General features: G+C 45.2%; 1 protein-coding gene across 1 annotated transcript; it reads left to right on the top strand.

Annotated features, from left to right (window-relative positions):
- The first annotated feature begins 2,393 nt into the window (after positions 1-2,393).
- Positions 2,394-4,919, top strand: GJD2 (gap junction protein delta 2). The gene is made up of 2 exons (XM_045555347.1): positions 2,394-2,551; positions 3,588-4,919. Exons 1-2 carry the CDS (start codon positions 2,481-2,483, stop codon positions 4,480-4,482), a joined length of 966 nt encoding a protein of 321 aa, XP_045411303.1. The 5' UTR covers positions 2,394-2,480; the 3' UTR covers positions 4,483-4,919.
- Positions 4,920-12,529: the final 7,610 nt, after the last annotated feature.

Raw genomic sequence — 12,529 nt, 5'->3', positions numbered from 1 at the left:
CTTGAACAAATAGATGTCTTAAAATATAGGTTTTATATATAGGTATCTTTGAGTGTTTATATACCTATGTTGTACATACATGTGTTTATATGTTTAATATGGCATATTAAAGTATATTTCAAAATAATAAACTAATGAACAATTCAGTTATAGCCTAGTGCTTGAAAATTGCACTGTGAGAACATTTAAAACATATTACCTGCAGTCTATGTTCCTAGGATCACAATCTTCAAGGGTTTGGGAAAGCCAAAGTATAGACCATAATGATTCTGAGTTGTGCAGCCCATTTTGGGAAATCTAAAGATGTTAAACAGATTTCCCTTGAGACTTTCTCACTCATTCACTCCTTGTCTAAGATCCTTTACTCCAAAAATGTCTAACTGCCAGAGAAGGCACCAATACAGAGACCCAGGGCCTAAGTGGGTAGGAGGGAAGGCTGGGAAAACATACCAAATTTGAGTTGGGGGATCACCATTCCATTTGGAAGCTAATTGGATAATAGGATATTCTCCCTTCCCCACCTTTGTACCTCCTCCGTGTTCAGAAGGCAAATAAGAAATGCCTGCCATAGCCCTAATGTTTATTTACACCTTATACCATTTTCCATTGTTAGTAGACTCTTTTACTCCTTCCCAGTGAAAAGCTGCTTTCTTGGGTGTAAAGGTATCAGTCCTAGGAGAAGATCTCAGTGGTCCCACTGGTTCCGAAGTGTGGGTTTCTTCTTTAAACACCATTTTATGCAAAAGTGCATTGTGAGTGAACTCAAGCCCACGTTCTCCACCCTTCTTCCCAGGCCCTGGGCCACCAGCTACCCAACCACTTCGTTGGTTCTAGAACTGAAGGCTCATGGGGGTGTGGCTTATGTAATACACATATGTGCTATGATCCCTGTGGATAATTAAGGCTGTGTTATATGCCTAAGATGAGTTAGCAACCCTTCCAAAGTTGTATTTTTAAAAGGATGACAACCACTTTCCCACTGTGCTTTTGGTACATTTATATGAAACTCTTCCAACTACAGTGTCTCCTAATACTGACCCCTCAGCTAATTAGCAGTCTGGTGCTCTAGACAGAACTGCAAACAAAATGTAAACTTAAAAACAGAAACCAGGATCTGGTGGTTGAGGGGAGAAAGCCAAGGCCCAATAAGGAAAGTGGGGGTGGGGTGTGGTTGTGAGCAGCTCTGTTTCTGCTAGCAGAATACTGGGTCTCAAATTCAGATTAGACCACAGTTCATCTGAGCAGTACCCCCTCCTCCCGTTAGTAAAAAATAAAAGTAAAAACAATAAAAATAAAAAAATATGTAGCAGAGCCTCTATCTGGGTTTGCGCAGAAGGAAGCAAGACCTTTAACCATGGCCACTGCACTCGCTGCTTACAGCTAGGCACCTGTTAGGTACACGCTTGTACCCAGAACCTTATCCTCAGGGGCAGCTTCACACCCGCATTTACCCTTCAGCCTACATGAACTTTCATCAAGGCTTCCCCACCCCAGCATCGGATCCCCAGAGGCACCGAAGGCAGCCTCACTCTCAGCCACGCTGTCCTTTCCAAGGGAGATTTAAAAGAGCCCCCATTGTCTTCCCCACCATCCCTCTCCCAACCAGCATCTCCATCTAGAGAAGGCATTTCACTTGCCTCCCCAAGGCAATGAGCGAAAAGGTGAGGGATGCACCGGAGAGAAGATAAACTACCTACTCACGCCCCTCCCCACTCACCCACGCGTCTGCTCCCAGCTCCCGTCCTCCTGCTGGGGTCTGGCAATCAGGTGAGGTTACCTGGAAGCCCCGAGAAGCCCCAGGGAGTGCTGCAGTCCTTCCTTTCGAAATCGCCCCACTCCCCGCCGCGTCCCCAGGACTGTCGCCCCTCTCCCCCCGCGCGCGGCCCTGGCCCCTCCGGCTCCGACGCGCAGCGACAGCCGCACGCCGCGCTCTGTTCCCCTCCGCCGACCTGGCGTGACGCAGGCGGAGACTACTTAAGGGCGGATTAGAGGCGGCGGCCGCGGATTCCCGAGCCCGGCAGCCGGCTCCGAGCGCTCCGTCCCGGCCCCTCGCAGGCTGCAGCGCGGGAGCGCCAGGTGCCCGCCGAAGTAGCAGGCGCGGAGGTGCCCGGACCCTCTCTGGCCCCCAACCTGCGGCGGGGAGCGGTGCCCAGAGACCTTGCGCGCGCGGGCGAGAGCTCGCGGACCTGCACGCTGCCACCCCCGCCCCGCCCCTCGTCCCGCACCCGCGGGATCCAGACCCGACCCCCGGACGGCGCCTACTGCCCCATCAGTCGGGACGCACTTGGATTTCTTTCCCATTTCCCTCTTTTAAGTACAATAAAAGGGGAGGGGGGATTCGTGGATTTTTAAAAAACATTTGCTTTTTTAATTGGGAGGCAATTCGCTCCCAGTCGGGAGGTGCGGCCCGGGGAGGGGCCAGGAGCGGGAACGTGCCCGGTGCTGCCCAGTCTTTGTCTGCTGCCTCCGGATGCACAGCGATGGGGGAATGGACCATCTTGGAGAGGCTGCTGGAAGCCGCGGTGCAGCAGCACTCCACTATGATCGGGAGGTAAGGGCGCCAAGCCGGCCTTCAGCGGGCCCCGTCGGGCGGTCCCCGGGAGTCCCTCCTCACGTCCGGACTGAGCCCCCCCTCCCCAGCCCTCAGCTGGTCCTCTGCCTGCTCCCCATCCTCCTCAATCAATGCGCCGGTGTTCCCCGGAGTTGAGGGATTACCCGGTGCGCGGTGATGCCCCCCCTCCCAGCTACTCCTGACCAGCTCCCCAATCCCTTCCCTATGAAGCACCACTGGGGGATTCACTCTTCCCACATCAGAAAAGGAGTTGTTGGCTCAGTCTTTGGTCCCCCCATTCTCCAGAGTCAGAGCCAATCTCCATCCGGTTCCCTAAATAGAATCTACAAAGAAGGCAGGATTGCATTTGGACAGAGAAGGGCAAATGGGGAGATGGATTTGCTCTTCAGAGCAGATGCGTCTTTTCTCAACAAATATTTATTAATATTTGGCTGTTAAAACTTACAGAGCCTACATTCCCAGTTGAGATTTTTATGTGTCTGTAGCTGTCTACCTTCATATATATTCACATACATATGAATATGTATTCATAGCCATCTGTTTATATAAAGCATTAAGTTTAATATTCATATCGAGGATAAATTAAATACAAACTAAATATACACGTGGAGAAGTTAAGTACAGACCCTGCGTAGACTTTGAAACATGCCCTGTCTGTTCAGACATTCTGTGTCCATTTGCCATATCCAGAGTGAAGGTGTGTTTTGTGTCTCCATACATTCCATTTATAGAGATGAAATCTATCTATTGCAAGTAGACTATGTCCAGTGTTTGGAGATGTGTATACCTGTGATCCTTGTAATAGGAAGTGTTCCCAGCCTATCAGCACCCAGCAGTACAGCAGTAAAGGAAGAGGCAAAAAAGGTTTCCCAGATTCCCAATTCAGTACCACGCAGGATGGACAGCTCCCCAGGCAAAGGACTGGTAAACACCAGAACCGGGAAGGGAGGAGCAGGGGTTTCCTGTTAGTGACGCAGCCGTGAGAACCTCTCTCCCTCCCTCTTCCTCCGCTCAGGATCCTGTTGACTGTGGTGGTGATCTTCCGGATCCTCATTGTGGCCATTGTCGGGGAGACGGTGTACGATGATGAGCAGACCATGTTTGTGTGCAACACCCTGCAGCCCGGCTGTAACCAGGCCTGCTATGACCGCGCCTTCCCCATCTCCCACATACGTTACTGGGTCTTCCAGATCATAATGGTGTGTACACCCAGTCTCTGCTTCATCACCTACTCCGTGCACCAGTCTGCCAAGCAGCGAGAACGCCGCTACTCAACTGTCTTCCTAGCCCTGGACAGAGACCCCCCGGAGTCTATGGGGGGTCCTGGAGGAACTGGGGGTGGGGGTAGTGGTGGGGGCAAAAGAGAAGATAAGAAGTTGCAAAATGCCATTGTCAATGGGGTGCTGCAGAACACAGAGAACACCAATAAGGAGACGGAGCCAGATTGTTTAGAGGTTAAGGAGCTGACTCCACACTCATCAGGGCTGCGCACTGCATCAAAATCCAAGCTTCGAAGGCAGGAAGGCATCTCCCGCTTCTACATTATCCAAGTGGTGTTCCGAAATGCCCTGGAAATTGGGTTTCTGGTGGGTCAATACTTTCTCTATGGTTTTAGTGTCCCAGGGTTGTATGAGTGTAACCGCTACCCCTGTATTAAGGAGGTGGAATGTTATGTGTCCCGGCCCACTGAGAAGACCGTCTTTCTAGTGTTCATGTTTGCTGTGAGTGGCATCTGTGTTGTGCTCAACCTGGCTGAACTCAACCATCTGGGATGGCGCAAGATCAAGCTGGCTGTGAGAGGGGCCCAGGCCAAGAGGAAGTCAGTCTATGAGATCCGTAACAAGGACCTGCCCAGGGTCAGTGTTCCTAATTTTGGCAGGACTCAGTCCAGTGACTCTGCCTATGTGTGAGAGGGCAGGTTTTGGGAAGGCATGGGGGATGACAAGTGCCCCAAAGCACAGGACTGCCCAGAGGTGGCTGTATCTGCTCTCATTTATGTGACTCTCACCACTAAGATGTAGGATAAGGCTGGTTAAGAGAACATCTTGCATCAGTGGGAACGGAGAAAAAGTAGAACCATTACCACATGTCACATCATTGGTTCCACAGAGACAATTGGGTAAAGTGATGCGATTGATGAGTTGGACTTCTTTGGGCCCTTTCTATTCATGGCCCAGCCTGATCCTGATAACAGTGGACTCGCACTGCTACCAAGTAGGACTTAGCTCTGCTGAGCTCTGTACCCTGGTGAATGGCGTGAGTCAAATATTTCATTGAAACAAAATTTGTGACCTATCTCAACACATCCGTTTATCCTGGGCTGCAGGACAAACATCCTTGAGGCATCCTCCATGTATATCCCCCACCAGCATGCCCCTTTTCCTCAACCCAGGATAGCATGCCAGCTTTTTTCTGAATCTGGCCTTACGTTAGACCTTATATGGTTTATTTGCAAGCTAGAGGGAATTACATGGGGTGTTTTTTGGAGAATGGCCATGGAAGAAGTTCCCATTAGAGCCCCATCTGACTGGCCCTTAGTCAGTATGAAAACCTTAGGAATGTCTCAATATTTCCAGTTTTCTAACTCAAACTGCACTGGTGCTGTTTATTAGGGATGGGGGATAGGGGATGGGTGGGAGGGAGGGAATTGCAATATGCAACTACAACACTTTTGTGAGATGGTTGTTGCACTGTTCAGTGTGTAGTTAATGAGCTTCAGGATATTTCTGCCTTCTAGCTTGTGGACTTTGGATAACATTAAAAATATTTTTTTTTGTTAACATTGAGGGTGTCTACCCAAGACACAGAATTTCTAACTGGTGTATCTCACTCATTTTCTTACACAGTTTTGTTGTGCAACACAGCTGCACGTCATTTTGCCATGGTTTGAATTTACCTGTGTGCTTACACCAGAGACCTTAAATCAGCCCATGTCAATCCCAATTTATTATTTTATCAGTTATTTTTGAAATACACACACACACAATCACTGGCTTAAAAAACCTGGAACTAAACACTATTGGCTAACATGTGTTTACAGATGCTTATTTGAGACATATACCAAAGGTTCAAAAACCTATTGCTTTGGACTGTGAATATATTAACTTCTCTTTGCTCTTATTTATTTAAGTGCCATACTGTACCTTTCATATCCACTGTGTATTTAGTTAAAGCATTGGCCAAGAGTAATATTTGCATAATGTGCTTATACGAAGCCCTCTGTTTCCTTTGAATTACCATTAGCATTTTTGATTTAGATATGGACATGGTGTAACACACAACTGAGGATTTGTTTAAAATAAAGTTCTTGCCTTTTTTTGTAAAATGGGAAGAGTCTGCATTTTTTTCTATTTTGATTAGGGTTCTATTTATTTAAATACATGTTAAAAAATGTTATGACAGTAGAGCATTGGGGGCAGGAACTGAGTGATGGTTGAATAATATTTGAGAGATGATCGATGAAATCCAATCAGCCGCTAACAGATAAAGAGAGGCTGGTCTGTTTTATGAATGTATAGAAGGAAGTAGTGAGGTTTTCAAGTAATAGTATTTATTAACTCCTTTCAATTTTAGCTCAAAACCTCTCTGCTTGTCTGCTTATATTTCTTGTAATACTAAGGTCAATAATATATCATATTAACCCCTTCCAGAAGTGGATTTTTTTCCCTTTCCACCATGTTTTTCCTGCCATGGATTAATCGTTCCATTTGGCAGGCATGCTTTCTTCAGGGCCTGATGCTCAGCGCAATATTAACCCAATAGTCAAATAGGACCCTTTAGACAGGGGCTTCCCAGTAGAACTTTTTGTAATGATGGAGATTTCGTCTATCCATGCTGCCCAATTTGGCAACAACTAGCCACGTATGACTTTTGAGCTCTTAATATGTGGCTAGTGCAAATGAAGAACTGAATTTCTAATTTTATTTAATTTTAATTAATTTAAATAGCCATGTATGGTTAGTTGCTACTATATTACACAACACAGTTCTAGACTCTTAATCACTCATTTCTTATTGGGTTCTTTGAAGGGGATTGATCCATTGTTTGTATATTATAAGACATTACTTTTTAGCTACATTTTTACTATCATTTCTGGTATTTTCTGCCTACATGTGGTCTCTTTAGTTCAGTAGGCTGACGTTCTTCCTCATTTCTTCAATGCTAGTCACCTAATTCCAATGAGTACTTGGCTTAAACATTGCAAAGCAACACAGGGTTTCCTGGATGATTGTTTTTAAAATACAGTTGTTGCACCTTTTAACTATGACAATGCAGATTCCATTTTTAGAATGAAAATATGTTAATTTAAATCTATAGGTTTCTATTTGCAGTATAAATAAGCAGTTGAAGATGATTGTCCCTGAGTAAAGAAACAGATCCTCCTCTGTTTTGTGTTTGGGAAGCTAAAAATGTTTAAGATGCCTCCCAGAGATGGAGGAAGAGTGTTGCTTGAGAGCTCTTAGCATATGCTTGGGTGTGAAAGAAATAGGAATCTGTGTGGAAAACAAGGTCTGTTGTATTTATGCCTTGATGTAGGATTAGAAGAACCATGGTGTTTCCTGGAAGAAATTCATCCCAGATCAGTGGGGTTGATCTATTTCAGTTCTTTGATGTTTCCAAACACCCACAAATGGCAAGATTATTAATTCACTTTCCAGTAATGGGGAAGGGAATACACCTCCTATCAATCTCATCAGAATGACTGATATGTATCGGTCTTTGATTCTTTTGCTTTCCATCTAATGAAGGAAATACACTGATGATTTGATTGTTCATAAGGCTATGTGATGGATGTGATCTTAATCTGTATTTTGTGGGAGGACAACATGGACATATTCTCTTAAATTTAAGAGCTTTTTGGTGAACTGAAGGCTCTCTTGGCCTGTGAATGTGTGTGCATGTTTGTGTGCGCACACTGGTGAAGTGGTGAGTGGCAGAGCATGAACTGGGTTTAAAAGTTTAGAGAATAGCCTGGAGGGACTGATGTTACTTCTTAACCTGGGAAAGAAGAACAGAAAGTACAGAATTTGTAATTTGTAAGCACTCAAATATTTAAAGGGTTAAAAAATACAATGGATAGCAGTTGGACTCTAGGACCTCTGTGGGCAGAGGAAAATGACTGGATTTAAAATAGGGTAGGGGTGGTTAGAAAGGCACTAGAAAGAACATGATTTCTTTTTCACCTCTGCTTTTGTTGTTGTTATTGTTTACCCTGTTCCTTCTGCATGAAGTACCTATCCTTCCACTTCCTTTCACTGGGTGTGCTCCTCTTCAGCCATTAAAAGGCAGTCTGGCTGCCCCTTGCACAGGAACCTATTTTAAACTCTCCTCCAGGCTGGCTTAGTGTCCCTGCTCTGAGCCTGTATAAAAGGCACTTTACCAGTCACTTGCTGCATAGAAATGGAATGGTTCTAGATCATCTAGATCAGCAGTACCCAACCTTTTTGGCACCAGGGACCAGTTTCATAGAAGACAATTTCTTCACTGACGGAGTGGGGAGAGGGGAGCGGGGAGGCAGAGCTCAGACAGTGATGCTACCAATAGGGAACAGCTGTAAATAACGATGAAGCTTTGTTTGTTTGCAGGCTGCTCACCTCCTGCTGTGTGGCCTGGTTCCTAAGTTTCATGGAAGACAACTTTTCCACAGAAGGAGGAGGGGTGTGTGCATATAGCGGTGGAGCTCAGGTGGTGATGTGCAGCTTGGTTTCTAACAGGCCATGGCTAGGGGCTTGGAGACCACAGATCTAGATGGTTCGTTGTGGTCAGGAACTGTGCCTTGTCGATTATAACCTTAGACAACATTTATTGTCAATATCTCATTTGCTATCAGAGTGATGGGTGCCTCAGTTTTCCACCTGGGAACAATCTTATAGACTCAGAGTGTATGAAAGCTAAACACATCCTCTGAGGACATTAAGCCAAGCCTTTTATGGTACACTTGAGGAAATCAAAAGATCTAAACTTAAGACAGTCAATTTCTAGGAAAACGGTTTTCATCTTGGAGGGTTGGAATACTTAGGAAACCATATTTAGATTGGTTTTACTTTGTTTATATTTTATTAAGTATATTAGTCTGCCAGGGCTGCCATAACAAAATTCCAGAGAATGGGTAACAACAGAAATTTATTTTCTCACTGCTCGGAATTTGGAGGTCCAACCAAGGTTTGGTTCCTTCTGAGGCCTCTATCCTTGGCTTGCAGATGGCAGCCTTCTCTCTGTGTCTTCACGTGGTTGTTCCATTACATACATGTAGCTCTAGTGTCACTTTGTGTGTCCAGATTTCCTCTTATGAGGATACCAGTCAGATTAAATTAGAGCCTCATCCTAACCTAATCATTTCATTTTAACTTAATCACCTCTTTAAAGGCCCTGTCTCCAAATACAGTCACATTCTGAGGTACTGGGGTTTGGGGTATCAACATATGAATTTTGCAGGGCCAAAATTCAGCCCACCACACTAATTTTCAAATCTTTAGGTACCTTATGGTTGGGGGACGATATAATTCATTGTACAAAATGGGACACTTTTGAGAGTGAAGAGTGGAGGGTATCTAATTAAATGAAACTCCTGAACAATGGGTAGAAGTTGGGTCTGTCCTGGACAAACCAAATCGTGTGGATACAGTAAGGTAATAAACACCGCTGAGCTCCTGCTCCAGGACCTGGAGCCCTGGAGACACAAGGATAGTAACATCTAAGTCTCCGCTTTTGAGAATAGCCATGAAAAAGTAATTTCTCAGAGAAAAAGATAAAAATTTATGTTAATAATAATGGGAAAATAGTATGTTAAAAATAGTAATGCCTTTGCCCCACTCTGACCTCCTACATTTCAATCTTTGATATTGTAAGCTAGGCATCAGTATTTTTAATTTTCCCATTCCTAGAGTTGAGAACAACTGAGTTAGAAACGTTAGCATAAGATTATGAGAATCGGGTATTTGGAGGACAAATTATGAAAGGAGAAAAAGAGAAGTGTGAGATTCTCCCAGCAGAGCTGCCCTTGTTTAAGTCTTATCTGAGGTTGGTGATGAGAAACTGTGGATGGAAGACTAACAGTGATTTTCAGGGCTGTAGTAGTGGGAAGAGTGGCCACAGCTGAGACTTCCACAGCAGCAAGAGGGACTGACCAGGGGTAGAGCCTGGAGTGGACAGAGTCGGAAGAGCCCAAGATGGATGTTGAAAGAGCCAACTAGCAAAGGAAAGTTAGAAAGTGGCATAACAAAGCTAAGGCAGGTGGAATCCCAAGGAAGAAGCTCTGGTATTAGTATTCAATTTTACCAAGTATTTAGCCAAATAAAAGAGCTAAATGGAAGCTGAGCAAAGGACTCAAACATCCACTAGATTTGCTGAGTGAGTGGGATGTGAGAAAAGTGAGCACGGGCTATCCTTTGCCTTAGGTACTTCTAGATCTCCTGCAGGTTGAATGGAAACAATTAAAATAAGAGCAGGAAAAAGGAGAATTACCAATCCCATCCCAGCTCATGCTCTGCAAGGCAATCGGGCATGGCAAGTCAGCTTTGTGACCATGCAAAAGTTATGCTCATTTAGAAGATTGTAATACCCTAGGTAGATTGCATGCTAGCTAAAACAGACCTGGTTGAACAAAGCTGAAATGAGTACTTGTGGCCAAAATGTACGCAGTGGCTCTTGTCAGCTTTGGGTAATGAAGGTTGTAGGCAAGGACAGTGCATAAATATAGAGGCCCCTGGGAGGACACTGGTGCTGAATGTCAACACATAACTTACTCTTGTGAATCAGGTCCACTGGTCACCCAGGCCAGTGTTCTAAGTCTGTGTGGCTGTGGCAAATGGCCTTGTGAGGAATGGACCAGTTCTTCTCCCTGACTCCAAAGACCAGGGGTGTTCCCTAAAACATGTTTATTTAACTTAATAAATAAAGGATCTGTACATATACTCCCAAATCCCCAACTTTACACCCCTTCTCTTGAAAGGCCCAAATTTCTAAAAATATCAAGCAATAGAACATCATTCATTTCAATCCAGTGGTTTCTTATGCACTGATAGTGTGCAAGGCTGTGGACTGGGTGTTACAGGAATGCACAGACAGGTATGATGCCCCCCCGACTCTCACAGGGCCTACAGTCAACCTGAGAGGAATAAGGAAATAATAAGGCAGAATGTGACCTGTGCCATCTTCAATGCTCCAAACATTCTGTGTTCTAAGGAGGGAGACTTTACATCTACTATGTGTATATGTGAGTTGCAGGTGGGAGGATAGAAAAACGTCTGTCAACAAGGTATAGAAAGACTTCACCAACAACAAAACTTTTCCTTTTGACCTTTTATTGCCAAGGGGGTGACATACACCTGAGTCTCAATGCTGATCCCAGGCATCGCTCCATGGGTGGCCAGTGCGATCTGCCATTTGTGTGGACAGTACCTGTGCCATCCTGTCATATCACAGTGGACAGCTGCTGGGGAGCCTGGACCTTCCCTCATGGACAGCCTGGCCTGGCCTGGGAGCAGAGGTTGGGGGCCAGTGTTAGCTCTCTGGGAACATAAGCAGAAGCTGGGTAGACTCCTGGAAGCTGTGGCCTGGTTTTGATTTTCTGAGTACGACAAGTCTGGGTGTTGAGCAGGGTGTGCAGCAGGAGTCACTTCATCCTGAATGTCGCTGAGACCTAGGCTCCCTGGGTAGACTCAGGGCCGATAGATGGTGGGGGGGTGGGTGGAGCAGCTTGGAGAAGCTGCCCAGAAAATGTGAGCTGTGGCAGAAGGAGCTGGACAGATACTCTTGGGCCCATGAGGGACACTGGAGAGGTATGGACTTATCCCACAGGGTTGGGAATCTGCAGTGTTTGGGAACAGCGATGATCCAAGTCCAGATTGGTATAGAAAAACTTCACCAACAAGGTGGTATTGAGATGGGTCTCCTGGAAGAAGAGAGAAGGAGGTAGGGAGCAACATCAACATTCACCTCCAGCTGAGAAGCCTGGGGCAGATGTGGAGAACTGGGAAATTTTGTTTAGCCTGGAGTTCATGGAGGGAAGTAGTGGGAGGTGAGATTGGAAAGTGAGTGGACCATGCTGCACATCAGGCAAAGGACACCATGCTGAACTGGGTAGACAACGTGAAGAGATGACTTTCAACAGAGCCTCTAAATACCATTGTTTTGAACATGGCCAGATCCCTAGGCATCAGCCATACTGCCCCCGTCTGATCATGCAGAAGCTCGTTGGGCCCATCTCAGGATCAGCTTTGATTTGGAAAACACATTTCAATCTCAACAGTTTAGGGATTGGAGCAAATATCCAGTGATGGTTGGGGATTTGGCAGCATGGCCCCATTAACATTAGTGGGAGTTAGTCTGCTAAATCCCAGACACTGAACAGAAGCCTCATTTTTATTCACTGTTATGACCTTTCTGCTGTAAATTGATACAATATTTGAGAATCGCTTAGAACCGATTAAGCTTTGTCACAGTTCCCTCTCCTAAAAGGGAAATCTTTCTGAAAATTGCTGCTGTGTGCAATGAAATGTTTGCATTTACGGGCAACTCTGGCAGTAGGAACATATGGGCACCTAAATATAGAATTGGTGAGTTTTGATACCTCTGAGACATTTGATCTGCGGAGATTTGCCTGTTGTACCTGTCTCTAGGTGGGGGCCAAGCTTTTTGCAAATGAATGCTTTCTACAAAGAACTTCTCCCTTTTTGCCCATTTTTACATTTTCTTCTCTCCATATTTTTATTTTCTCAAAAACGATAAAAGAAAATAAATCACTAAAGCCTTTTTATATGAAATCTGAGTGCTCTAAAGATTCTATTCATGATCTCAATAATAGCAAATACGTGTTAAATATTTACCATGTTCCTGCTCCAGATCCCATGCTTTCCATGAATTACCTCACTCACCCCTCACACACAGCCCTGGAAGGAGAATGCTAATTATCATTATACCCATTTTTCAGATGAGGAAAACAAAATTTCTAGATCT

Source organism: Lemur catta, chromosome 1 (genome assembly GCF_020740605.2).
Source record: "Lemur catta isolate mLemCat1 chromosome 1, mLemCat1.pri, whole genome shotgun sequence".
Lineage (NCBI taxonomy): Eukaryota > Metazoa > Chordata > Mammalia > Primates > Lemuridae > Lemur > Lemur catta.
This window is presented reverse-complemented; position numbering and strand designations above follow the sequence as displayed.